This window comes from Pimephales promelas, chromosome 3 (genome assembly GCF_988280905.1).
Source record: "Pimephales promelas chromosome 3, fPimPro1.hap1.1, whole genome shotgun sequence".
Lineage (NCBI taxonomy): Eukaryota > Metazoa > Chordata > Actinopteri > Cypriniformes > Leuciscidae > Pimephales > Pimephales promelas.
This window is the reverse complement of record NC_142771.1, coordinates 42,618,350-42,644,382: the sequence shown is the minus strand read 5'-3', so window position 1 is coordinate 42,644,382 and position 26,033 is coordinate 42,618,350. Positions and strand designations below refer to the sequence as shown.

Genomic DNA, 26,033 nt, shown 5'->3' with positions numbered 1-26,033 from the left:
AGGAACAGACGGGAGATTGACGGGTTGGAGATACAATGCAGGTAAGTAGTTTCAGGAACGTAAGGTAGCGATAGCGAGTCTGTAATCGTGGTAGAGACGAGACCAGACAGTGAGTGACTGAGTGAGGTGAGTATATATGGAGTGGCTGATAGTCCGGATAAGTGATGGCAGGTGGTGACGACAGGTGATGATGATTAGTAGTCAGGGGAACCGGAACGAGTAGGCGGAGTGCAGGTATCTGGTGCTGACGCAGATGGATCCGTGACAGTACCCCCCCCCCCACGGCCAGCTCCAGCTGGCGGGCGGGACCGACGACGGGGACGGCCACGGCCCCTGGGTGCAGGACGACCTGGATGGGCCGAATGGAAGTCCTGGAGTAGGGTGGGATCAAGAATGTCCTCCCGCTGAACCCAACATCTCTCTTCCACCCCAAAACCTTCCCAGTCGACGAGGTATTCCAGAAGGCCGCCCCGTCGCCGGGAGTCGAGGATTTCTCGCACTTGGTAGATGTTATCATCCTCCGGATCCACAGGAGGAGGGGGCACGTCCGCAGCACCAGACCCTGGGGAGGAAGGAGTGAGAGGATTAGTATAGGGCTTGAGGAGGGAGACATGGAATGTAGGTGCGATGCGGTAGTGAGCGGGAAGAGTGAGTCGATAGGTGACGGGGTTGATCTGCCTCTGTATGGCGAACGGACCGATGTATCTGGGACTCAGCTTACGACAGGGCTGTCGGAGACGGATGTCCCGGGTGGAGAGCCAGACCAGTTGACCCGGATGGTATTGGGGAGTTGAGGCACGTCGAACATCCGCCTGGGTCTTGTGTCTGCGGACAGCCCGCTGGAGGTGAGTGTGGGCTGAGTCCCAGACCCTCTCGCTCGTCTGGAACCAGTGGTGGACTGCTGGAACATCTGATGGTTCACCGGACCAGGGAAACAGTGGAGGTTGGTACCCGAGTATGCACTGGAAGGGTGTGAGCCCTGTGGTGGATTGACGGAGAGAGTTTTGTGCATACTCGGCCCACGGCAGGTAGCGGCTCCAGCAGTCCTGATGGTCGTGGCAGTATGACCGCAAGTATCTCCCGATTTCCTGGATCTTCCGCTCAGTCTGGCCGTTGGACTGGGGGTGGTATCCTGACGTAAGGCTGACGGAAACGCCCAGGAGATTGAAGAAGGCCTTCCACACACGGGAGATAAATTGTGGACCTCTGTCAGATACGACATCCTCGGGGATTCCAAAGTTTCTGAAAACGTATTGGAATAGGGCTTCAGCGGTCTCAAAGGCAGTAGGAAGGCCGGGGAGAGGAATGAGTTTGCAGGCCTTGGAGAATCGGTCGACTACCACAAGAATGCAGGTGTGATTGTGGGAACGGGGAAGGTCGGTGACAAAGTCGACCCCCAGATGGGACCAGGGTCGAGTGGGAATTGGTAGGGGAGTGAGCTTGCCTTCAGGAAGATGACGGGGAACCTTGGCCATGGCACAGACTGAGCATCCCCTGACGTATCGGGAGATATCCTGGGCCATACCCGGCCACCAGTAGCGCTGTTGGACGAGCGAGAGAGTTCCTTGGCTGCCTGGGTGTCCAGAGCCCGGAGAGGTATGTACTGAGTCCATGAGGGACAGGCGTAGACGTGTCGGGACGTAAACCCGTCCCTCTGGACCTCCCGGCGGAGCAGGTTCGGCTTGAGTGGCGTCTGTAATGTGATCGTCCATACTCCACTGAATGGGACTTACGACGATGGCTGGAGGGAGGATGGTCTCGGGACTTAGGGGAGGAGAATTGGGCTGGAACTGTCGTGATAATGCGTCTGCTTTTACATTTTTGTGTCCAGGGCGGTAGGTGACGGAGAAGTTGAAGCGGGTGAAGAAGAGGGCCCAGCGAGCTTGACGGGGATTGAGTCTTCTAGCCTCCCGGAGGTATTCGAGATTCCGGTGGTCCGTGATAACTGTAAACGGGTGTTGAGCCCCCTCCAGCCAGTGTCTCCATTCCTCCAAGGCCAGTTTGATGGCTAGCAGCTCTCGGTTGCCGATATCATAGTTCTGCTCCGCCGGGGACAGTTTCTTGGAATAGAAGGCACATGGATGGAGTTGCACTGGAGTCCCCTGCCGCTGGGAAAGAACCGCTCCTACCCCAGAGGTGGAGGCATCCACTTCCACGATGAAGGGTAGAGCTGGATTGGGAAGGGAGAGGGTAGGAGCGGAACTGAAGGCCCTTTTCAAGCTGTCAAACGCCCGTGTGGAGTCGGTGTTCCAGGACAGAGACTTGGCCCCGCCCTTGAGGAGATTAGTGAGAGGGGAGCAGGTCTGACTGAAGTTTTTGATGAAGCGGCGGTAGAAGTTAGCAAACCCAAGGAACCGTTGAAGTTCTTTCCGGGAGGTGGGTTGTGGCCAGTTGTTAACGGCATCCACCTTCCTCTGGTCCATGGTTATACCGCGAGGAGTGATGAGGTAGCCCAGGAACTGAACGGTGTCTCGGTGGAATTCGCACTTTTCTAGTTTCAGGAAGAGTTGATGGTCTCTGAGGCGTTGGAGTACGGTTTGGACATGGCGGATATGAGTGGGTAGATCGGGAGAGTATATGAGGATATCATCGATATAGATGATGACAAATTGGTGTAGTAAGTCTCTGAAGATCTCGTTCATGAACCCCTGGAACACGGCGGGTGCGTTGGACAATCCGAAGGGCATGACGAGGTACTCGTAGTGCCCCGCAGGGGTGATGAAAGCTGTCTTCCACTCGTCACCTTCACGGATGCGGATGAGATTGTACGCGCTCCGGAGATCGAGTTTGGAGTAGACAGTAGCCCCACGGAGTTGTTCCAGAGCGGCGGGGACCAGAGGAAGGGGATAGCGGTATTTGACGGTGGATTGATTGAGGATACGATAATCGATGCAGGGGCGCAAGCCTCCGTCCTTCTTGCCCACGAAGAAGAAGCTTGATGCGGCAGGGGACGTGGATGGTCGAATAAATCCTTGACTTAAGGCTTCCTGGATGTACTCCTCCATGGCCTTCTGCTCCGGGATGGACAGAGAATAGATCTTACCTCGCGGTAGGACCGCCCCAGGCAGCAGGTCGATCGCACAGTCCCATGGCCGATGAGGTGGTAAAGTGGTTGCCAGCTGTTTATCAAAGATCTCCTGGAACGCCCGGTAAGGTGGAGGAATGTCCGTGAGGGACACAGCAGAGGAATCTTCCACGGAGGTGGCGGAGAGAGAGATTTTCTGAACCGGAGTGACTGGACGGATAATGGGCTTGGAAATGGCAGGCAGACAATGATGATGGCATTCTTCACCCCACTGTAGGACCTCACCGGTCGACCATTGAATATGTGGTGAATGGAGTTCCAACCACGGGCGTCCCAGGATGATCTCGGCCGTCGAGCCCTCCAGCACCAGAAAGGAAATTGCCTCCTTGTGAAGCCAGCCGATCTCTAGCCCTAGATCCGGGCTGCGGTGTCCAATCCGGCCTCGGCCAAGAGGTTTTCCGACGATGGATTGAACGTGAAGGGTGTGAGGAATGGTACGTTGCTTCGTTTGGAGCCGATGGAGAGTGGTGAGTGAGATGAAGTTACCGGCGGATCCGGAGTCAATTAGCGCTTGAACTGGAAGGGAACGATTCATATAAGTGATAGTAGCAGATGTATATTTCATATTCGATATGGAGAGGGGTAACTGAACCGTACTCACTGCGGGTCGAGGTGGACGAATGGGACAGGTGGATAACATATGTCCAGCAGCTCCGCAATATAGACATAGTCCGTTGGTTATACGGCGATTGCGCTCGGAGATCGGTAGGCGAGCAGACCCGATCTCCATCGGCTCTGGTGCTGGAGGACTGTAAGCGGCAGATGGGCGAGGAGGCGGAGGTGCAGGGCTATCTAGCTGGCAAGCAGTGCGGCGTTGGTCGATGCGGATGGATCGCTGTATAATGCTCTCGATACCCACTGTGTCATCGTAGATGGCTAACTGAAGACGAATGTCGGGATTCAGACCGTGGCGGTATGCAGTGATGAGTGCAGACTCATTCCATCCCAGCGAAGCGGCGAGGGTCCGGAACTGCAGAGCATATGCAGCCACTGACGATCTCCCTTGCTTCAAACGAAACAGCTGATCCTGCACGGAGATCGAGTGCAGAGATTGTGAGAACACTTCCAGGAAGTGATTGGAGAATGAGGCGAAGGTTCTGGTGACGGGCCCACGACCTTTCCATAGGGCATGAGCCCATTGAAGAGCCCGACCCCGGAGAAGGGAGATAAAGAAAGCGACCTTCGATTCTTCAGTGGGGAACGAGGATGGAATCATTTTCATGTAGAGCTCGCACTGCAGAAGGAAGCCGCTGCACTCCTCCTCCTCGCCAGAGAAGGGCGCTGGTTGGGCCATGGGACATACAGAGGCAGCGGCAGAGGAAAAGGCTACGGTGGAAGTAGCGAGCACAGATGCACTAGTCCGGGGAAGGGATGCTGTCGATGGGGAACTCGTGTCCGTGGTGGTTGCGGGCGTAGGTTGAAGCATGTTTAGGTTGGTCTGGTCTTCTGTCACAGAACAGAATGGCACAGACGGGTGAGTATGAACAAGGTTTATTGAATGACAGTCACAGGATGGTAAGTAGCGTGCTAGTTGAAGTTGATGAAGGTTATGAACAGTCTGATGATGTTTTCCTTATCTGAACAGGAGCGGGAGAATGGAGAGCTGACCGGAACAGCGGAGCTTGGAGACTGAAGAGGACTGGCAGCAGACGGGGACCAAGGACAGGAACAGACGGGAGATTGACGGGTTGGAGATACAATGCAGGTAAGTAGTTTCAGGAACGTAAGGTAGCGATAGCGAGTCTGTAATCGTGGTAGAGACGAGACCAGACAGTGAGTGACTGAGTGAGGTGAGTATATATGGAGTGGCTGATAGTCCGGATAAGTGATGGCAGGTGGTGACGACAGGTGATGATGATTAGTAGTCAGGGGAACCGGAACGAGTAGGCGGAGTGCAGGTATCTGGTGCTGACGCAGATGGATCCGTGACAACATCGCATAAACCGCTAAGACTAGCCTTTTAAGACTTTCAAAAGTCAGTTACATAAAGACATAGATTGGCCTAATTTGGTAACAAAGTAAGACTAATGTGGGTCTAGTCAGAGAACGTGTAATTGACGAGAATTGGCACTGGCTGGTTCTGGACGGGCTGCAGTAACGCGTCTCTGTCCATGCGGGGGCGCTCGCGGTCGAGTGCAGAATGAATGGGAGTCAATGGGGTTTCACCCCCAGAAATCCACTTTTCTCAGGATGTCATTTTTTGTCAAGTAATTTGAAAGTTGCATTCAAAAGGGGAGGGCTGAGATAATACACTGCAATTTTTAAGTTCACTTGAACTAAAAATCCGTTCAAAAATGTGATGACGTCACACAATAGCAGAATGCTAGCGTGTTCCAGCCAACAACGGCCTAACCTGTAAGAAATCAAAAGGACAGAAGTACTCGTTCATTCGACTTTTGGCCTATAATCTATATTGAACTTGCAGAATCAACAATAAAATCTATGTTGATTTAACAACAAGCAGGTGAAAGAGACACATTTAGCCGTTTAGCCCCATAGACTCCCATTCATTCTGCACTCGCCCGCGATCACCTCCAGTGGAATTCTAATGGAACTGCAACCAAGATGACGGGCTCTGGTCTAGTGCTAGTGGGTCACACCAGATCTTAACATAATGTTTCAATTTATGCAACTGGCCCCAGGAATCATTCCTAAGCTTGTATATCAGAAAGTTAACTCACTTAACGGTTCAGTAAAAGTGAATCTGTGGAATACCACAGGAAATAAAAGTGAGTAAAGCACGTGTGAGGTGTAAGAGCTGATGCCTTGGCTGCAGAGAGTGTGTGTTCCTGCTGGAAGTGGCTCATGTCTGCGTTGTGTCTGGCCTGAAGTTTCTGCAGCGAGTCCTCATGCTGGTCTCTCATCTTCTCCATCTCAGTCTGCAGGGACACGACCCTGAAGAACACACACAATTCACCACACACCTCTTTGAATTAACATTAACTCTAGTCGAGGCAAGTCACCTTCATTTATATATAGCGCTTTACCAATATAGCTGTTTCAAAGCAGCTTAAGGCCCGTACACACCGGGACGAATATCAGTGCGCGTTATTCGTCAGCGTTTTTTGTGTTCACACCCAAGCGTTTTTCGCCGAGTGAACATGCAAATTCATTCCCTGACATTAGATGGCGCTTAATGTAAAACAGAAATAATAATAGAATACTATACTAGGGTGATCATATTCATGTCTCAATGTTTTATTATGACAGATAGAAAAAAACCCGAATGAAATAATGATAGAAATATTATCTTATGTATTTAGAAAAATAAATAAATAATAAATAACTAAAAGAAATGCCTCCAAATGTTACAAAAAGTAGCTCTCACAAACTTACAAAAACGAACTAACAAAATCTATTTATATCTTTAGTTTTCATCCTCTTTATCCTGTTTTTCTTCCTCGTCCACCTTGTTTGCCCATCTATATTTTGCTGTAGGACTGATCTTTCCCAGCAGTTTTTTTAAAAAACCAGGACATTTCACTTAAAAACAGTCAGGACAGGACGTGGAAGAGATAAAAACATAGCCGTTGTCGGATGAACAGATGCACGAGAGACGAGAGTTGTCGGATTTCCCCGCGTTTAATAAAACCACTCAAACGTTACACTCGTCCTCATACATGGGGATCGAGCAAGAATGAAAACACAAACAAACATCTGGTCACAATAGAAAAATAAAATAAAAGAAAGAATACAAAGAGTCGGCAGAGCGGTTATCTCCTCTCCTCACTTGTCAAAATCTAACTGACACTACGCACACTATGCGCAGTTCTCATCTCAACTCAGATTTCTATAAAGCACAAAGTGACCGTTTTACACATGTCCCGAGAAAACAGGACTGTTGGTCACCCTATACTATACTATTATTACAGAAATACTAATAAAATAGCTCTTTATGCTCCGAGACCAGCAGCTCAACATTCATCTTGCCCATAGGTTTCTTATCTCTTCTTCGCCGTATGTGTGCTCAAGACCGTTTTGTGTTTGAGCGCCCCCAAGTTGTGTTTTACTGTCACTTCAGATGTACCAGACACGTGAGCAAACCCGCCAATCTCGTTGGTCGGATAGGTTTTGACGCGGCGCGTCAAACCAAAAAAACGAACCCGAGGCGGTTTTTTTACGCGTGGCGTTTTTCGCGTCGGTGTGCACACTCACATTGGCGCCCATTGTTTAGTCACGAGGCGTTAAACGTCGACGAATATCACGCGCGAAATTCGTCCCGGTGTGAACAGGCCTTTACAGTGATAATAGGAGATTGTTTGGGGTTTACAGCAGCTCTAGAATAAAGTTATTGTCCAGATAAAGCTAGTTTTGATTGATTCACAAGCGTTGACAATGTGCTTTATAGCCTTTATATCGGTTACATCAAAGCAGGTCGCATCTGAGCATGTCAGGATGTCCCGTACCTGTGGTGGGCCTCTTGTAGCTCAGCGCTGATGGAGGCGATATGAATCTCTAACTGGGCTTTCTCCTGTGTGACCTTCTGCCGAAGCAGGTTCCCGTCCTTCACTTCCACGGAGAGCTGCTTAACCCGTGACTCCAGCTCGTGCACCATCTGCTCCTAGAGGACAGTTCTACAAATGAACCAGCTCATCAAAAAATATCACACACCAAAAAAAGATTCACAGATTTCAATCGCTGCAAATGAAAAATATTATTATTAACACGACACCGCTCTGACTGAACACTTAGCAGTGTTTGGGGCTCGAAAACGCAAACCTAGAAATAGGTTCCAGGTGCAAGTGTAAAGAAAAAAGGTTACACTATAAGAAACTTCATAGTGATAAACATGAAAATAGTGTGAAAGAAATGTTCAGCTATAATAAAGCAGCTCTACAGAAGACAATTGTGTAATTATTTAGCTTAAAGGGATAGTTCGGCCAAAAATGAAAATCGTTAAAATTATTTTTATGGAAGTCGATGAATAACGTCGACTGTCTGGTTACCAACATTCTTCAAAATATGTTCTTATTAGTTCAACAGAAGAAAGAAATTCATAAAGGTTTGGAACAAAAGATTCACTGATTGCTATCGCTGCAAATTAATAAATAAATTAACACGACACCGCTCTGACTGAACACGTTTACTGTGTTCTGGCTGTTCATCCGCACTACAGCAGTGTTTGGGGCTCGAGAACGCAAACCTTGAAATAGGTTCCAGGTGCAAGTGTAAAGAAAAAAGGTTACACAATAGAAACTTCATAGTGATAAACATGAAAATAGTGTGAAACAATTTATGAAACAAATGTTACTGGGATAGTTCAGCCAAAAATGAAAATCGTTAAAATAATTTTTATGGAAGTCGATGAATAACGTCAACTGGCTGGTTACCAACATTTTTCAAAATATCTTCTTATTAGTTCAACAGAAGAAAGAAATTCATACAGGTTTGGAACAACACAAGGGTAAGTAAATGATGACGTTTTCATTTTTGGGTGAACTGTACCTTTAATTTAGTTCAGTACAAATTTTAAACAAAATGTTATGTTTAAAGTTATTTTGTTTAATGCTTCTAATTGCCACTGATTTTTTTGTTTTTGACTGTAAATAAAATCATAATTAAATAAATAGTGGTTTATGTAGTTAGCTGTTAGTAGTTATTATAACAACCAAAGTGTTTTTCAAAAAGACATTCAGATGGTAGAGTCAGAATTTGGCGTAAACAGAATGAGAACATGGATCCATCATGCCTTGTTCCCACTGTGCAGGCTGGTGGTGGTGGTGTAATGGTGTGGGGGATGTTTTCTTGGCACACTTTAGGCCCCTTAGTGCCAATTGGGCATCATTTAAATGCCACGGCCTACCTGAGCATTGTTCCTTACCATGTCTACTGATGTCTACTTCCAGCAGGATAATGCACCATGTCACAAAGCTCGAATCGTTTCAAATTGTTTTCTTGAACATGACAATGAGTTGACTGTACTAAAATGGCCCCCACAGTCACCAGATCTCAACCCAATAGAGCATCTTTGGGATGTGGTGGAATGAATGGATGTGCATCCCACAAATCTCCATCAACTGCAAGATGCTATCCTATCAATATGGGCCAACATTTCTAAAGCTTTCAGCACCTTGTTGAAAAGAGCCCGACCGATAAATATTTTGGGGTTTTGAAATCCGATATTCCGATATATCGGCCGATATTTTATTTATTTATTTATTTTTTAAACTGGACATTTTGTCATGCTTATTTGAGTTAAGACAACTGATGGGGGTGTTCTTTTAATTGTTATTCAAGCAATGACCAACTCAACGAGAGAGTGCCCTCTGGTGGACAAACTATACAACTCCAACACTCATGACATGGTTCAAGCGTGTTTCGTCCGTTTTTATTTTATTTTTGAAATATTCATTTATCGGCCATTTTACTGCCGATACCGATAGTTTGGAAAATGCCTAACATCGGCCGATAATATCGGTCTGCCGATATATCGGTCTGGCTCTATTGTTGAATCAATGCCACGTAGAATTAAGGCAGTTCTGAAGTCAAAACACAGTATTAGTATGGTGTTCCTAATAATCCTTTAGGTGAGTGTGCATCGGCTATCAATTCTTAAATTTCAAGAAATATCGGTTATCAGTATCGGCCAAAAGTTTCATATCTGTGCATCCCTAAATATGAGTCGCTTGTATCTTGACAAATTACAGCTTCAAAGTAGCTTCCCAGCAGTGGAGACCTCCCGAATGGGGGATTCTTCTGTAGATGTGATGGTGAAAGTTGAACAGTTCAGTAACAGTGAGCTTAAACCGCCACCGCACCATCCTCATCCCCCTTTCAAATCTGATGCACCTGTGGGCCTCTGTTCTTTAGCACAACCCAGAGCATGCTGGGATTGAATATAAAAAAGGCATGTGAAGCAGACCAGCATTAAAGCATAGCTCAGCCCTCAAAAGAACATCTAGGATCTAGGATGGTCTTCATTTGAAAATGAGACAACCGTATCTGATGAAATACAGGAAGGGGGAAACTTTCCATGGGACAGCAAGAGCTGTTAAACCAAAACCAGACAGCGCTCAGACACACACACTCGCGTCTCATCGTTAATGGAGGCCACTGTCCCGTGCGTGGCGGCTGGAATGCAGGCTGATATGAACGATGACAGATTATTGATTGAAGATACATAGTTCAGATGATGAAAGTGGCCAGTGTTGAAAAGCACAGCTTTCTGATGGCGACGTCAGTGTCGAAACGCTGGAAAATAGGCCTTTGTTAACTCCAAGTGTGAAATGCGACATGATCTGAAAGAGTACGACTTGTGCGATGACGCACGCTTGTAATTAATACACTGACGGCACACACACATCCAATCATCTGAGCCATTCAACAATCTGCGTAGTTACCCATGTGGAGTGGGGTAAGAAACATAGGTTACACTTTATTTGAAGGTGTAACTATATATTTAAGTACTAATTAACATTAACCAACTACATGTACTTACTATAGGGTGAGGGTAGGATTAGGGTTTGTTGCATGCAATTATGAATAATTGACTGTTATTACTATTAAATGTAACAAAAAAAATTAAGTAAACTTTTTTAAACCAATTTAAGCAAACAATAAACAGCTGCTGATGTGACAGATTGAGATTGTGATAATAACGCCCTCTTCCAGGCAAACCCGCAGGTGACATGGGACACGTCTTTATCCTTTCAATCACACATGCCCTCATCTGAGAGCACGTCTCAGTGGCCAGGAGGATGTTCCCTAAAAAAGCGCATTCTCCACCAAAGATTGTATCATCTCTGAGGATACGGATGAATACTCAACCCAAACAAAGAGAATCTAAAAGCATATCTCATTCTCCTTTCAGGCAGACGTATTAGGTGATTTCCAACAAAAATTATAGGGGTGTAAACATTAATCGATTCGTATCGATTATACAGCCGCCGATACGAGACATCGATGCGTCCACTAGAGAATCTGTTGTCTGTTTTCAGCATCAGCTCCAACAATTCCTAAGCTAACCTCATTGCTGCCTTCTACTTCACACCGCTTCGCACATGTTACGTTTCACAGTCTATCTATATCCACACACATTGTTGAGTCTGACTTTCAAATGTGAGGGTACCGTTAGAGTGAGCTGGCAATGAAAGTCCGGTCAGCGTCAAGTCATGGGTGTGGAAGTATTTTGGCTTCAGGAAAACAGATGGAGCAGTGGTAAGAGATGTTGCCGTTTGCAGAAAAGACTGCTATAGTTTACAAAAAACGTGAAACTCACCGAGTGGTCTGTGGTACTGATATGCTCACACAAAAGTCCGACTTGGTACAAAAATTACGATAAAACTTGATTCAAAAAACTCGATTTTTGCGTGAACACCCCAGACCACTAAAAAAACTAAAGTTTAATGCGTTTTATGAATGATTGTTCCACATAGACAACTATTGTGTAGGTGGAGTGCTAACACAGAAACCTAAAATTCTCGGGACATCAGCATTTGTCCAAATTTCAATCTTAACCGTTCTATTTCATCAGAAACGATCTTAAAACAGGGCTTTAATGGTGCGTTCACACCGGACGTGAACAGCGCATCAGGCACGAGTGATTTCAATGTTAAGTCAATGCAAAGACGCGTTACCCGGCTAAAAAATTCCTGCATTCGCGGTAGACGCGAATACGCCTCATTCGCGCATCAAGTTCGTATGAATGGCGCGAATTCCACGAATTGAGCGTCTGGCACGTTAAGCGGGAATGATTTAGTTAGTGCTATTTGCGCATTCACACGTTTGAGTTGAAAAATCTGAAATTGGCGTCAATTCGCGCCGCGTTAACCAATCAGGAGCCTAGCTGCTTGCTAGGAATTGGGAAAGTTGTTTTTCTGTAATGTTTTTAAACAACAGGTAAAGTGCCTTGTGTACGTGATCTTTAGTTCTCATCTCAAGGCATCATATACTGACTCTTTTGCCAATGCGTATACATCCAACGCACATGGCACCCTTTAGCGTCAATATGAGACGCAGATATATATGGGCCAGAAGGCGCCTCCTAGTGGTCTAACCCTAATGGTGCGTTCACTCCGGACGCGAATAGCGCATCAGGCGTGAATGATTTCAATGTTAAGACAATGCAAAGATGCGTTATGTGCGTAAAAAAAATCCGGCAGTTAAAGCAAATTTGCCTCTTTCGCATCAAGTCTTTTGAGTTAGTATTAGTTAGTGCTATTTGTGCGTCTGCCGCCCGAATTGAAAAATCTGAACTTTGGCGTCAATTCACGCCACGTTAACCAATCAGGAGCCTAGCTGCTTGCTCACGTGGTGAAGGATCTGGATGCTTCAATAAATTATTTTGTAATATGACTAAATGCATGGTGGGATTATGCACAACAAAGCAAATATTTTATCACTTAAAACTTTATTTCTACATACGAGACATGTTCATTTTGTATTGAATGTTATTCAGTCCATATCTAGATTATATGAAATATTATTATGATGTAAAGACAACCAACATACATGTGCATAAGTTCGTGTCTGGACGTGAGAGAGAAAATAATCACAGGACAGTTTAATTACTTTCGGAAGCTGACTCTATTTATCATCAAAACAAAAATAAATGACAGCTAGATTAGGTGGACGAGGCGAGGGTGATCCTCGCTGCGATGCGGGACAACAGGTCATCAAACTGGGCGCGGGACAGGCGGAAGTACCGCTGACAGCGAGCAAATGGTGAAACTCGCCAAACGGTTCGCTTCCGAAGGGTCCGGTGGACTCAATATGGCGACGATGATCCCCACGCCGCTGTTCTGCTCTCCAGAGTAAATACAGAGCGGTGACTCTCTCGATGAATGCTCGATCAACAGAAAAAAAGATGGCCACCAAGGGGTTTTGATTCTGACGCGGGTAAATTTCGCTTCAAACTTTTGTTTTTACGTGCTTTTATCATTTTCGCTCTTGACGCGTGAATGGATTCAAAGTGTTCAAGTGTATAACTAGGCGCAAATTTGACACGCTATTCATGTCTGTTGTGAACGCACAGTAAGTGTAAAATACCGAACTAATTCTTTAAGAGAGCCACTCTCTTTCCACTCCAAGAATACACACACACTCACCAAATCTAGTGGATAGGAAAAGCGTTGCCTAGTCCGATGAGTCCGGTTTTCTGCTCAGAATTTGGCGTAAACAACATGAAAGCATGCCTTGTATCAGCCGTTCTGGTGCTATAATGGTGTGTTATATATATTTCCCAGCACACTTTGAGCCTCTTATTACCAATCAAGCATAGTTTAAACACCAGTCTACCTGAGTATTTTTTGCTGACCATGTCTATCCCTTTATGAGCACAGTGTCCTCATCTTCAGATGGATTCTCCCAGCAGGAGAACAGGCCATGTCACAAACTCAAATCATCTCAAGCTGGGTTCACCAGTCACCAGCAATTCTCATCCCAAGGCGTCATATAGTGACGCTTTTGCCAATGCGTATATACATCCAACACACATGGCACCCTTTAGCGTCAATATAACACGCTTCGGTTATGGGTAGGTTTAGGTCTGGGGTAGGGTTAGGGTTAGACCACTAGGAGGCGCCTTCTGGCCTATATATATCTGCGTCTCATATTGACCCTAAAGGGTGCCATGTGTGTTGGATGTCTACGCGTTGGCAAAAGAGTCAATATGGTGAGTACAGGCTGTCACCAGATCTCAATCCAGTAGAGGAACGCGAGATTCACTTCACGGATGAGCGGCTGATAAATCTGCAGCAACTGCGTGATGCTATCATGACTATATGGACCAAAATGTTGAGCAGAAACCAAGATATGTGTCAACAACAACCTACAAACACAAAGGAACTAAAAAAGATGGTAAAAGATGAAGATGATCCCAAAACATGGAACTAAAAAAAGAGTAACTATAGAAAACAAGTGAGGATATAATGAGAAACGTACATCAGATATCCAGGTTATTTTGCAACGTGAAAGTTAGCGATGAGGACACAATTTTGACAATGATGGTTCATTCCCAAAATGTATTTGACCAGCAACCAGCTCTGAGCTTTAACCACTCCTTTTAATGTGGACTATGTTAACCCTCAATTTTATAAATCCCTTAAAGGATTAGTTCACTTTTGAAAAAAAACTTTTGCTGATAATTTACTCACCCCCATGTCATCCAAGATGTCCATGTCTTTCTTTCCTCAGTCGAAAAGAAATGAAGGTTTTTGATGAAAACATTCCAGGATTTTTCTCCATATAATGGACTTCAATGGGAACCGGATGGTTCAAGGTCCAAAAGACAGTTAATAACAGTTTCAGATGCAGCTTCAAATGTCTTTAAACGATATCAGACGATGAATAAGGGTCTTATCATGCGAAACGATCGGTTATTTCAAAACTTATTACAAAAATTTAACTTTTCTAAAGACAAATGCTAGCCTTGCTATATTCTGTGAGGCGCGTTTGTAACGTCACGTAATACGTAATTACGTTCAAAAGGTCACGGGCGACGTAGCCGGAAGTACAGAATCAAAATCGTCCGACATCGTTGTTTTTCCTTTTAATTCCTTTTTTTGTAAACGGCGTTTGAGCTAGTTTTCACGTTCAACCTATGCGTTTAACTTGTAAACACTGACTACGTCGCCCGTGACCTTTTGAACGTAATTACGTATTACGTGACGTTACAAACGCGCCTCACAGAATAGAGCAAGGCTAGCATTTGTCCTTAGAAAAGTTACATTTTTGGAATAAGCTTTGAAATAACCGATCGTTTCGCATGATAAGACCCTTATTCATCGTCTGGTGTCGTTTAAAGACATTTGAAGCTGCATCTGAAACTGTTATTTACTGTCTTTCGGACCTTGAACCATCCGGTTCCCATTGAAGTCCATTATATGGAGAAAAATCCTGGAATGTTTTCATCAAAAACCTTAATTTCTTTTCGACTGAGGAAAGAAAGACATGGACATCTTGGATGACATGGGGGTGAGTAAATTATCAGCAAAAGTTTTTTTCAAAAGTGAACTACTCCTTTAATATTTGTGCATCAAGTGGCTATACTGTTATGATTATAGAGCATATTTGACAAACGGAAGTTGGTGGCTGATCCATCTCTCAGGTAGAGTCATCAATCTCCATTGAGTCCCAAATGTGATGAATATGTATCATGTCATCAATATTAAATGTGTTGCCTCCTCTATTGAGCACTTGGCCACCAATGAGCGCTGGGAATATTACGCAGAGTGAAGGGAAAGAACAGTTCTGACACGCTCCCAAGCGAGCAGCACCCTTTGGCGTCCCGATCTCGCCCATCCAGAAGATGTGAACGCTGGCCGATGTGACTCCACGCAGCTTTGAAGAGCTTTTTTGAGAAATAAGGATCGCGTCGGAGTGTGCCACACAAAAGAATGATGAAAGAACGAAAGACAAACAAAGGCTTTCAAAGGCTAGAGTATTGAGACATCAAACGCAAAGTAGAAACAACACACAGCATCTCACCTCAAGCTGACATATTGACAACAGCAGCCTATGAGGAGAGAAGAGGTAAGACAAGAGGTTGCTGAGGTCAGCCTAAACCAACAGAACGGGAGAACCTAATTTCCAATGACAGAGGGGCCTTTCATCTGGGGCCCTGCCTGGAAATGTGCTGTGTTTAATTATTAAAGAAGGGTCATACTCTGTGGGGTCGGCATGCATTTGAAGTCTCGTAAATTCGGGCCTGCTGACAGGCCGTGTGCCTTTACCTGTATGACAGCCGCTGAATGCTAATTTGTAACAAGCTAAACTCATTAGGCCTCAGTCGAGGTCTGACGCGCGCCCCGGCTCATCTTGGCCAGAGCGCCACACAGTGCTCCAGTCACGAGTGGGACGACTTCAACCCGAGCTTATAAGGAACGCACACACAAGACCACGTTTACAAGGTGAGAGAAGAGGAGGAAAGAGACGCACCTCTACACAAAACACGAATGCGGACGAGGATGATTGGTCCCATGCTTTACAAGTAGGTCAAGTCAAGTCACCTTTATTAATCCGAATAAATTCTCGAATTATGTTGTACTTTAAAATCTTGAAATAACGATATTCATTTAAATTGCTCTTATCCATGCTAGCCTAGCCCAGAACAGAAGCATACCGCCAATCCAAACTGTCTGCTAAATGTCAATCGTATTTGGTCCTGACAGAACTGGTCCTATGTATCTCAAAGCCACATCATGTTTCCATTGAACTGTGTTTAAGTGTGTGTGAGTGCACTCACAGTGGCCTGGTTCTGGCCGCTGTACTCGGCCTCCATCTTGGCGAGCCGTTGGTTGGTGTCCACCAGCAGCTTCTGGATGTTGTCTGTGTGCTGCTTCTGCATCTCAGACTTCTCCTGTTCCATCTCCGCCACCGCAGCATGAAACTGTGAACCAATCGTACAATAGAGCTCAGCACAAGAGATCCAGGAATGGGGAAAAAAGGCGCCCATTCAAGAAAATAAACTTTTCAAGACCCTGAAATCCTTAACGTAGTTCACTTTTGAAAAAAACTTAAACTTAAAAAAAATTAAAAAAATTACTCACCCCCATGTCATCCAAGATGTCCATGTCTTTCTTTCTTCAGTCGAAAAGAAATTAAGGTTTTTGATGAAAACATTCCAGGATTTTCTCCATATAATGGACTTCAATGGGAACCAAACGGTTCAAGGTCCAAAAGACAGTTTCAGCGCAAACTGTTCAAAGGGCTTTAAACGATTCAAGACGATGAATAAGGGTCTTATCAAGCGAAACTTTAATTTAAACTAAAAAAATAAATAAATAAAGTTATATACAAAGTTTATAAGCTCAAATGCTCTCATTGCTCTGTTCTGTGATGCGCGTTCGTGACTCTCCTGTTCGAACTCGTTCGTCAAAATGAACAAATCTTTTTCCAAGTCATTTGGTTCATTCAACGAACGAAACGAACAAATTCACTCAGTCACGAACGCGCATCACAGAACAGAGCAAGGCGAGCATTTGAGCTTATAAAACTTAAACTTTGTTATTTATTTATTAAATGAGCGATCGTTTCGCTTGATAAGACTCAAGAATTCATCGTCTGGAATCGTTTAAAGCCCTTTGAACAGTTTGCACTGAAACTGTCATTCGGACCTTGGGCCGTTTGGTTCCCATTGAAGTCCATTATATGGAGAAAAATGCTGAAATGTTTTCATCAAAAACCTTAATTTCTTTTCGACTGAAGAAAGACTGACATGGACATCTTGGATGACATAGGGGAGAGTAAATTATCAGCAAGTTTTTTGAAAAGTGAACTACTCCTTTAAGCAGTTGGTTTATGCTAGTGTGATTTCAAGTATGAAGAAAACTGTCACTAAAAAACAGTGAGTGATCATTGTTGCACTCTGTAATACCCCCTGTCCACTGGATACAAAACCAAATTATGTTAAACTGGCGACATCTGGTGCTTTTTATTCACTTTTGACCGAAAACTTTAATGTTTAGTTTTTTTTTTTTTTTTTTTTTTTACTTCAATGGAACGGTACGAAACTTGGTAAAGGTTTTGGCACTTGCTATGTGTACACACAAAACAAATCATGGACATGATACAAACAGAATAAATGGTCCTGAAAAAAATAATCACACTTGTGCTCCTCGCAGTCAAAAATTAGCACATTGGAAATAAATGGGAGATGAATTTCATCTAGTGGAAGCGTTTGGTACTGCAGCAAAACTAAATCTGACTGGGAATTTTTGGAGAATCAAGCTCAAATTTGTTAAGATTGATGGCTTTGCTTGCAGTTTTAGAGTGAAACTTGATTTTGAAGATGTGAATCTCATATAAAAACAATGTATTGTATTTTTGTATTTAAAACTTGTCTCACTTTAGCAAAATAATGTCATCTCTGAAAAGAAATAAAACTTCAGTCTGTCTTAAGTTGGAAATTTAATTTCCAGGTCTATGCGCAAAAAGTGCGCATTTATAAATACAGTGTAAATATAATGAAGTACCATAAAATCCCCTAAAAATACAAAGTATTAAATCAAATAATAATAATTCTGTAATTTTTGACCGACACGCGAAGAGCCCCAGAAGGTTAAATCAGCACAATTCCCAATAATGTCCATTGTGTCAAAAGAAAACTAAATGTTTAAAGCTTATGGGACATAAAAACAGATAATTAGCACTCCTAAGACGATCTCACGCTGCCATCTGGCCTTCCTTATAGTTGAGCCCCGAACACGAGGCCTAGAGAATCTTACGTTTAGAAACAGAGAACAAAGAGAATGTTTTATAAGGCCTGAAGCAAGATAGCCTTCAACCAAAAGCCTGAATAAAGGCAGGGTCGGATTCTCCAGGAAAAAAAAGATTGAACTTGTGAGTTTTTCTTTTCTATCTCTGCAATAAACACACACCTACTGAGCACTCAGAAGAAGATGGATTTTTGAGATTCTTTCTCAGACTCGGACAGGATTGGCTGAGCTCTAAAACTCACTGAGTGTTCAGTGTTCAAAGGCGGGAGAGGCCTGTGGAAACCTGAGCCTTTTCAACCCTTCCTTACCTTCTTCTCCCATTCGTTTTTCAGAGATTCAGCACTTTGATCAGACATTTTCTTCAGCTCGATGATCTGTTTCTCTTTGGTCTGTCGGATGACCTGGGACTCTCGCAGCAGGCTTTGAACTACAGGGGGGAGAGAGAGAGAGAGAGAGAGGTAGACACAAACATTCAGGCCTCTCTCAGTCTTCTCCAACCCCAGGCCTCCCTCAAAGCACCACTCTTCTGGACTCAAAAATAATACAAAGTTTTTAAAAAGTACAAACAATAGGAATGAAAACCGCAACAGATATCTCGGTGTTACATGAGTTAAGGAGGAGTGTATTACAGCAGCAAGCCATAAAAGGTTAGTTGTGTGAGGGACACATTTTAACATTTTAGCTAGTGTTGGTAATTAAAACAAAAACGGGTAACGCTTTATTTTGATGGTCAACTAACTCTCATTAGAGTATCAGTAGACTCGCTGCTTAATATCTGCCAACTCTTTATTGTGATGATCCTCCAACAGACATTATACTGACTTTGCAAGTACATGTCAACTTATTCTAACCCTAACCCTACTAACAGTCTAATAAAACTCTAATGAGAGTTAGTAGACATGTTCTAGGACCATCAAATTAAAGTGAAACCCAAAGCTGTAACATGTACTTCCAAGCTGCTCCTGAAGTTCCCAAGAACCCTTAGTTTAGTTTATGCCTGACATCACTTCCACATCCACTTTACTTTTCAGGAATGTCATCATTAAAGGAGAACTCCGGCGAACAATGAACCTTTGGTCTAATAAAACATCGGTACATAGTCAATCGTTCTCTGAGTTTCGTTTTCATGATAATCGAATGTAAAGAGTTTTATCTCTAAAAACTGTTTAGCGTATAATGCTAGTAATGGGGGCATTGAGTAAGTAAAAAGAAATCGCTAGTTTATACCACTAACAAGGCTCAAAATAGCCCCACACTAACGCAGTAACATAATGAGGCTCCATACATACAAAACGAAGCATTGAGAACTTTGTAAGTGTACAGACCGTTTAATAAGAAGATACTTTATGAAGACAGTTCACTTCGTGTATACAGACAGGAGCCATCTTAAAAAATAGTCTCGATAAGTCGATCCCCGAACGCCGTTCATACAGTTCAGAAGTTTGTTGAACTTCATAGAGATCTTCATAGAACTTCACTTCAGATCACTCAGCACGACGTTCGTGGATTGACTTATCGAGACTATTTTTTTTAAGATGGCTCCTGTCTGTATATGCGAAGTGAACTGTCTTCATAAAGTATCTTCTTATTAAACGGTCTGTACACTTACAAAGTTCTCAATGCTTCGTTTTGTACAGTATGTATGGAGCCTCATTATGTTACTGCGTTAGTGTGGGGCTATTTTGAGCCTTGTTAGTGGTATAAACTAGCGATTTCTTTTTACTTAGTCAATGCCCCCATTACTAGCATTATACGCTAAACAGTTTTTATAAACAGAGATAAAACTCCTTACATTCGATTGTCATGAAAACAAATCTCAGAGAACGGTTGACTATGTACCGATGTTTTATTAGACCGAAGGTTCATTGTTCGCCGGAGTTCTCCTTTAAAGGCCGCCTGAAATCAAAATGTACGTTTTTTAGCATTTAGTATGACTATGTTAGCCTTAATGTTATGAATCAGCTGGTGTGCTCCAAAACAATGACAAAATTCACATTTAGGAGATTCGAAACGTACAGTCTCTCACTTCCGCTAAAATGGATCAGGGATTTTCAACGCATTCTCATCCTTTAGCGTAATAAGTGACGCTATATGCAAAAACGGCGCTATACTACGCACATGGCACCCGTTATCGTTAATATAACACACGCTGTTATGGTTAGGTTTAGGGGTGGGGTAGGGTAGAGTAGTCTCATATTATGCTAAAGGATTTATGACGACTTGGGTTTGCGTATTATATTAACGATAAAGGGTGCTATGTGCGTATAGCGCCGTTTTGTCATATAGCGTTCTATGTGACGCTAAAGGATGAGAACGTGCTGGGATTTTATGACTTCGGCTTCTCATCACATCTTCTGTCCAATCAAACGCACTCTATAATCTGAAGCTCCGCCCCCTCAGCTATAAACACCTTCTGGCCAAAGCGAGCGTTGACACACAGAGCAACATGGGTTGGAGTGTGTGTTCGGTTGCTCAAACGCTCCAGTTTTACTCGGTTAAGTTGGTTAAGAACGCTAGCGTATCATCAGCGCTTGGATTGGCTTCCATGGTGCCGTCAAGTACGACTGCAGTCTGAAAGAAAACTAAATGCTATTGGCTGTTTGAAAAGGGGGAGGAGCCATTCAATATGCCCCGCCTCAGCTCCTGTTTCAGTGTAAATGACGTCAACGCATCAAACAAAGCTGCCCGATCCAAGGCATTCAGTGGGACTTCAATAAAGAATCATTTGACTGAAGAGTTCTCTCAATAAATCATTTTGGCAGATACTAGGTCAAAGGCCACAAAAATAAAGACTGACCGACTCTAAAGTCTTAAAGATAAAGCCTTTTTGTGTGCAAGTGTGATTCATGTTGTAATACAAGCCTGTTTACAAGGTGCAGCTTTTGTTGGGTTCTCCGATAAATGTTTTAAGGGCCGTTTCATTATTATTTTAGATTATGAGCTCACCTCTCTTCTCCAGCCTCCGAACCGTCTCCTCCGCCTCCTTCTGCTTCCCTCGATACATGCTCTTCAGCTCATCAATCTCACCGTTCTTACGGTCCAAAATCTGACAAAATACACACAAACCAGAATTAAAGGAGTAGTTCACTTTTGCTGATGATTTACTCCTTAAAAAGGGCACCTATTATGCCCCTTTTTACAAGATGTAATATTGGTCTCTGGTGTCCCCAGAATGTATTTGTGAAGTTTCAGCTCAAAATAACCCATAGATAATTTATTATAACAATTTGAAAAAGTCATTTTTGGGGCCTGTTTAAAAATGAGCTGTTTTGGTGTATACGACCTTAAATGCAAATGAGCTGCATATCCCCGCCCTGCCTTTGGATGAGGGCGTAACTTGATACCTATGGCAGTCGGTAAGCAGAAAGGCTGAGAGAGTGAGAGACCCGCTGTTTTGAATGTCATTCAGCTGTACCCATGTTTGAATGGGAATACATAAATAGTCTCTGATCAGACCCAGATGACGAAGAGACCAAAATTTATCGATTTTTAGAACCGTATCTTTCTCGTTATGTTTATCGCTATCATCTTTGGTGTGAACGGGCCTTTATACATTTCTCCGAAGACTGTGACTGGTTTTGTGCATGGTTGTCATGGTGTTGCTGTGCAGTTGCTAAGGCGTCGGAAGTGGTTGTTAGGCTGCTGTGATTATTGTGTGATATCTGGTCTCTAGGTCCCTTCTTCTGTGTTATTCTGTGGGGTTCATTGATCTATGAGGTGAAAATTAAAATGAACAGAACACAAATGACTAATTATGACACAAATAGTGCGTGACGAGTTCCTAGATTTAAAGTTTGGGGTTTGGGGGCATCATAAGTCGGACCTCGTAAGGGCATCAGTTCACTGGTAGAGGATCCAAGACCTTAAAGGGCTGTTTTTGGCATTAATGATTCTGAATGAATCTATCGAGTAAATGATTCAACGACTCACTCATTATACACTAATTTAATGGTGTAATGATGTGACCTACAAAGGGGGGTCACTAAACGAACCAGTGGAAGATTCTGAATGGTTCTTTTTGGTTCAAAAGAGTCACTTTGGATGAATCAAAATCTTTTTTTTTTTTATCCTTGGCCTCGGTCACTTGGTGAGACAGATCACTCTGATTGGCCTTTAGATTAGTGATCCGGTGAATGTGAAGAAAGCAGGCAATCAATGAAATCAAGAGGGAACATATGAACTTCAAAACATTCATATTTTTAAAACGACATGGCCTTCAGGAATGAAGCGTGAACGAAGTGAAGACCAACTCATCAATATGATTCATATTCAAAATCGAAAAAGCTTTGTTTACGATTTGTATATTCGCAGTCTTAGTTTCATTTTTGAATGATGAATACACACTACTGCCACCTGGTGGTATGGAGAGTTATTCTATCTCACAAAGGCTGAAAACGCACATGCTAGTTGGCGACACTGTGTTCAAGCGACACTTTTTGGCGCCAACATAGCCAGCTTTCGTCCGCAAACGTTTTTTGATGTTGGTTTGATGTGTCATAGCCTTTAGATGTTTGTTCAGATCACCAACTCTAAGCATGAGCAATAGCGATAGTGATACTTGCATTAGCAAAACAACACTACAAACAAGCAGCATTCGTGACACTGAGACGACAGATGACAGAACGTTTATGTTCCAGACTTTCCAGCTAATCTAAGAGCCATAAATACATTTCAGTGGGAACAGAGTTTAAATAGAGGTTTGTGGTGCTTCCATATGACAAGCTAATGCTGGCTGCAGATTACAGAGGATAATGTTCTTATTCACAAGCATGACCATGAAGGAACTCGCCCTCTCCTGCGTCACTGAATGCTGGAATTTGCTGCTTTGAAGCCGACATTTAAAGGATGGAGGGGGGGCCAGATCCCAATTTTTGGCCCTTTCCTCAGCAAAGGCTTTTTGCTTAAGTATATTATCTGTAACAGTAGCGTAAGCTTAAAGCAGCGGATGACAAACATCTCGCATTATGCTGTGGGAAGGAAGACCACTCCAGGAGACACACACACATGACCCCACTGACAAGAACCAAACAAATCATTCTCTTCTGTGCATTGACATATTTTTTGCGCGCTGAAGTCTGTCCATTTGGCTTCGGTTGCTTCTCCCCGAGTATAGTGTGAGCAAATAGCATGTCATTAGCATACATTAGCATATGAATAGCATATCGACTGTTGGACCTGCTGAATGTATACGCCCTTCACTGAACAAGTCTATGGTAAAAGAGTCTGAATGACTTGAAGCAGTCCTGAATGGACTGGCACTTGTTCGCGAACAAACTAAACAAACTGGGACATGGCATTTGTGAATGTACTGAATGAACAAGGTATTTCATCTGCTGACCAACAGTGATTGAATGAAAGGGGGCATTTGATCGTTCAGTTCAGTATGTGAATCACTCTCTTCAACAATAAGAGAAGAAGGAATAGTCCATTTTATGGCTGTGTAAAAATAACGTATACTACATGCAATTAAATAGAGTTCACTTCTGAATTAAAATTTCCTGATAATTTTCATCCACGTCATCCAAGATGTCCATGTCTTTCTTTCTTCTGTCGAAAAGAAATTAAGGTTTTTGATGAAAACATTCCAGGATTTTCTCCATATAATGGACTACATTGGGAACCAAACGGTTCAAGGTCCAAAAGACAGTTTCAGTGCAAACTGTTCAAAGGGCTTTAAACGATTCCAGACGATGAATAAGGGTCTCATTTAATAAATAAATAAATAACAAAGTTTAAGTTTTATAAGCTCAAATGCTCACCTTGCTCTGTTCTGTGATGCACGTTTGTGTTCAAACTTGTTCATCAAAATGAATGAATCTTTTTCCGAGTTGTTTGGTTCATTCAACGAACGAAAGAATTGACTCAGAAAAAGATTTGTTAATTTTGATGAACTTTGTTATTTATTTATTATATGAGCGATCGTTTCGCTTGATAAGACCCTTATTCATCGTCTGGTATCGTTTAAAGCCCTTTGAACAGTTTGCACTGAAACTGTCTTTTGGACCTTGAACCGTTTGGTTCCCATTGAAGTCCATTATATGGAGAAAAATCCTGGAATGTTTTCATCAAAAACCTTAATTTCGTTTCGACTGAAGAAAGAAAGACATGGACATCTTGAATAGGGTTGGGTATCGAGAATCGAGTATCGATTGGAACCGAGACTAACTTTTTGTTTTTCCCGGAATCGCTCAAAAGTTACAATTTCGACTCCTAGTTTCGATATTCACAGTCCGCCGAGCGGAAGAAGAAACCGCTGAACAACACCAACGAAGAAGCGTCTACCGGAAGTGTTGGCATAACTGCGCGAGTCGAACATTAGTAGCTTACGTCAGCGGTCCAAAGTGTGGCTTCACTTTTCTAAAAATAACGAAATCTCGGCAAAATGCAAAATTTGTGACAAAAGGAGTATTTGTGACAGGATTATTTCCTTCAGAAAGACCGTTGGTTAGCAAGGTAAGCTAAACTTTTTTGACCCTGCCTCTTAAAAGAATCGCAATCGAGAATCGTTAGGAACCGGAATCGAAACAAGGAATCGGAATTGGAATCAGAATCGTTCAAATTCAAACGATACCCAACCCTAATCTTGAATGACATGGGGTAAATTATCAGCAAAAGTTTTTCTAAAAGTGAACTACTCCTTTTAAAGGCTGTTTTTGTCATCTGAATGAATCTATAGAGTAAATGATTCAACGACTCACTCATAATACACCAAAACACACTAATTACTGGTACAACGATATAAACTACAAAGGGGGTCACTAAACGAACCAGTGGAAGGTTCCGAATGATTATTTCTGGTTCAAAAGAGTCACTCTGAATGAATTAAAATCTACAGCACTACTCGCAAGCATGTTCAACAGCAAAAGAGGCCAAATGAATATGCAAAATAGACATGCAAAAAGAAAAATGGATAAAAGGAAACGGACTGATCTTTGCACCGAAAACAGCGTTACGTATTCCTTTTGATGCGTCTCAGGAGCACGTCGAGCGTTAACATTGCAGGCTCTGTGAAGCATGAATGAGCGCTGCCAGTATCTGAGAGGACTCGAGCCTCAGACTGGAGGAACTCACTCATGACCTTGTCCCTCATCTCTCAAAGACCTCTACGGTGGGCTCCCAGACTCCAACGGACCGGTTCTGCGAGTCCTCAACAATCCGCCCATTGTGCGACACAGTGCGGGCTTTTGATGAACCCAAGGAATTCAGAAATCCTTTGTGGCGGGGAGGGACGGAGCCAAGCGTAACCCGTATTTAGCGAGCTCCAAATAAACAGCAGATCTGCTGGGCTTGTTCCCAGTCTTGAGCTGAGGGTGATAAGATGCCTGGGCTCAAGGTGGGGCATTTCAGAAATGTGTTTTATCTGATGCGGTTTGGCCGTTTGTTGGGACCGCTGTAAGTCCTTTGATGGCCTGACCTTCTGCAAGCCGCCTGTGTCCGAGTGGGAGTTCAAAGACTGTCGGCCATTGTCTCAGTGAGGGTGGACGACAGCGTCACAACCAGGGGTCTGTAAATCTCAAAGGACCCTATGGAGATCAACGGCTCGGAGGACATGACAGGGCACACGAGAGCGAGCCCACCAACGGACAGTACTGCATAGCACTGCATGTGTGTGTGTGTGTGTGTGTGTGTGTGTGTGGTGTTTATAGGGTCTTCAAAGAAAGATGCACCTGAGCAAATATTGACATTCTCAGAACAGACTCTTTCAGAACCAAACAACAGCGCTCATTAAGAGCAAAGCGGACACAATGACAGACCAAGAGTTCATGTAACGTTGAACACAAAGAATCGGTGAA

At 43.6% G+C, this 26,033-nt stretch overlaps 1 protein-coding gene across 2 annotated transcripts in view; it reads right to left on the bottom strand.

Moving 5' to 3' along the window:
* The window catches only part of cep112 (centrosomal protein 112), a 242,407-nt gene that overhangs the window by 159,048 nt on the left and 57,326 nt on the right, over positions 1-26,033 (bottom strand). For both annotated transcript variants that reach the window (XM_089128934.1, XM_089128935.1), the window contains exons 10-14: positions 21,187-21,286; positions 18,549-18,667; positions 16,269-16,412; positions 7,492-7,646; positions 5,851-5,980 (exon numbers count right to left, since the gene is read on the bottom strand). In XM_089128934.1, the coding sequence (XP_088985060.1) occupies positions 5,851-5,980; positions 7,492-7,646; positions 16,269-16,412; positions 18,549-18,667; positions 21,187-21,286 (648 nt within the window). The remainder of the gene's footprint in view (positions 1-5,850; positions 5,981-7,491; positions 7,647-16,268; positions 16,413-18,548; positions 18,668-21,186; positions 21,287-26,033) is intronic.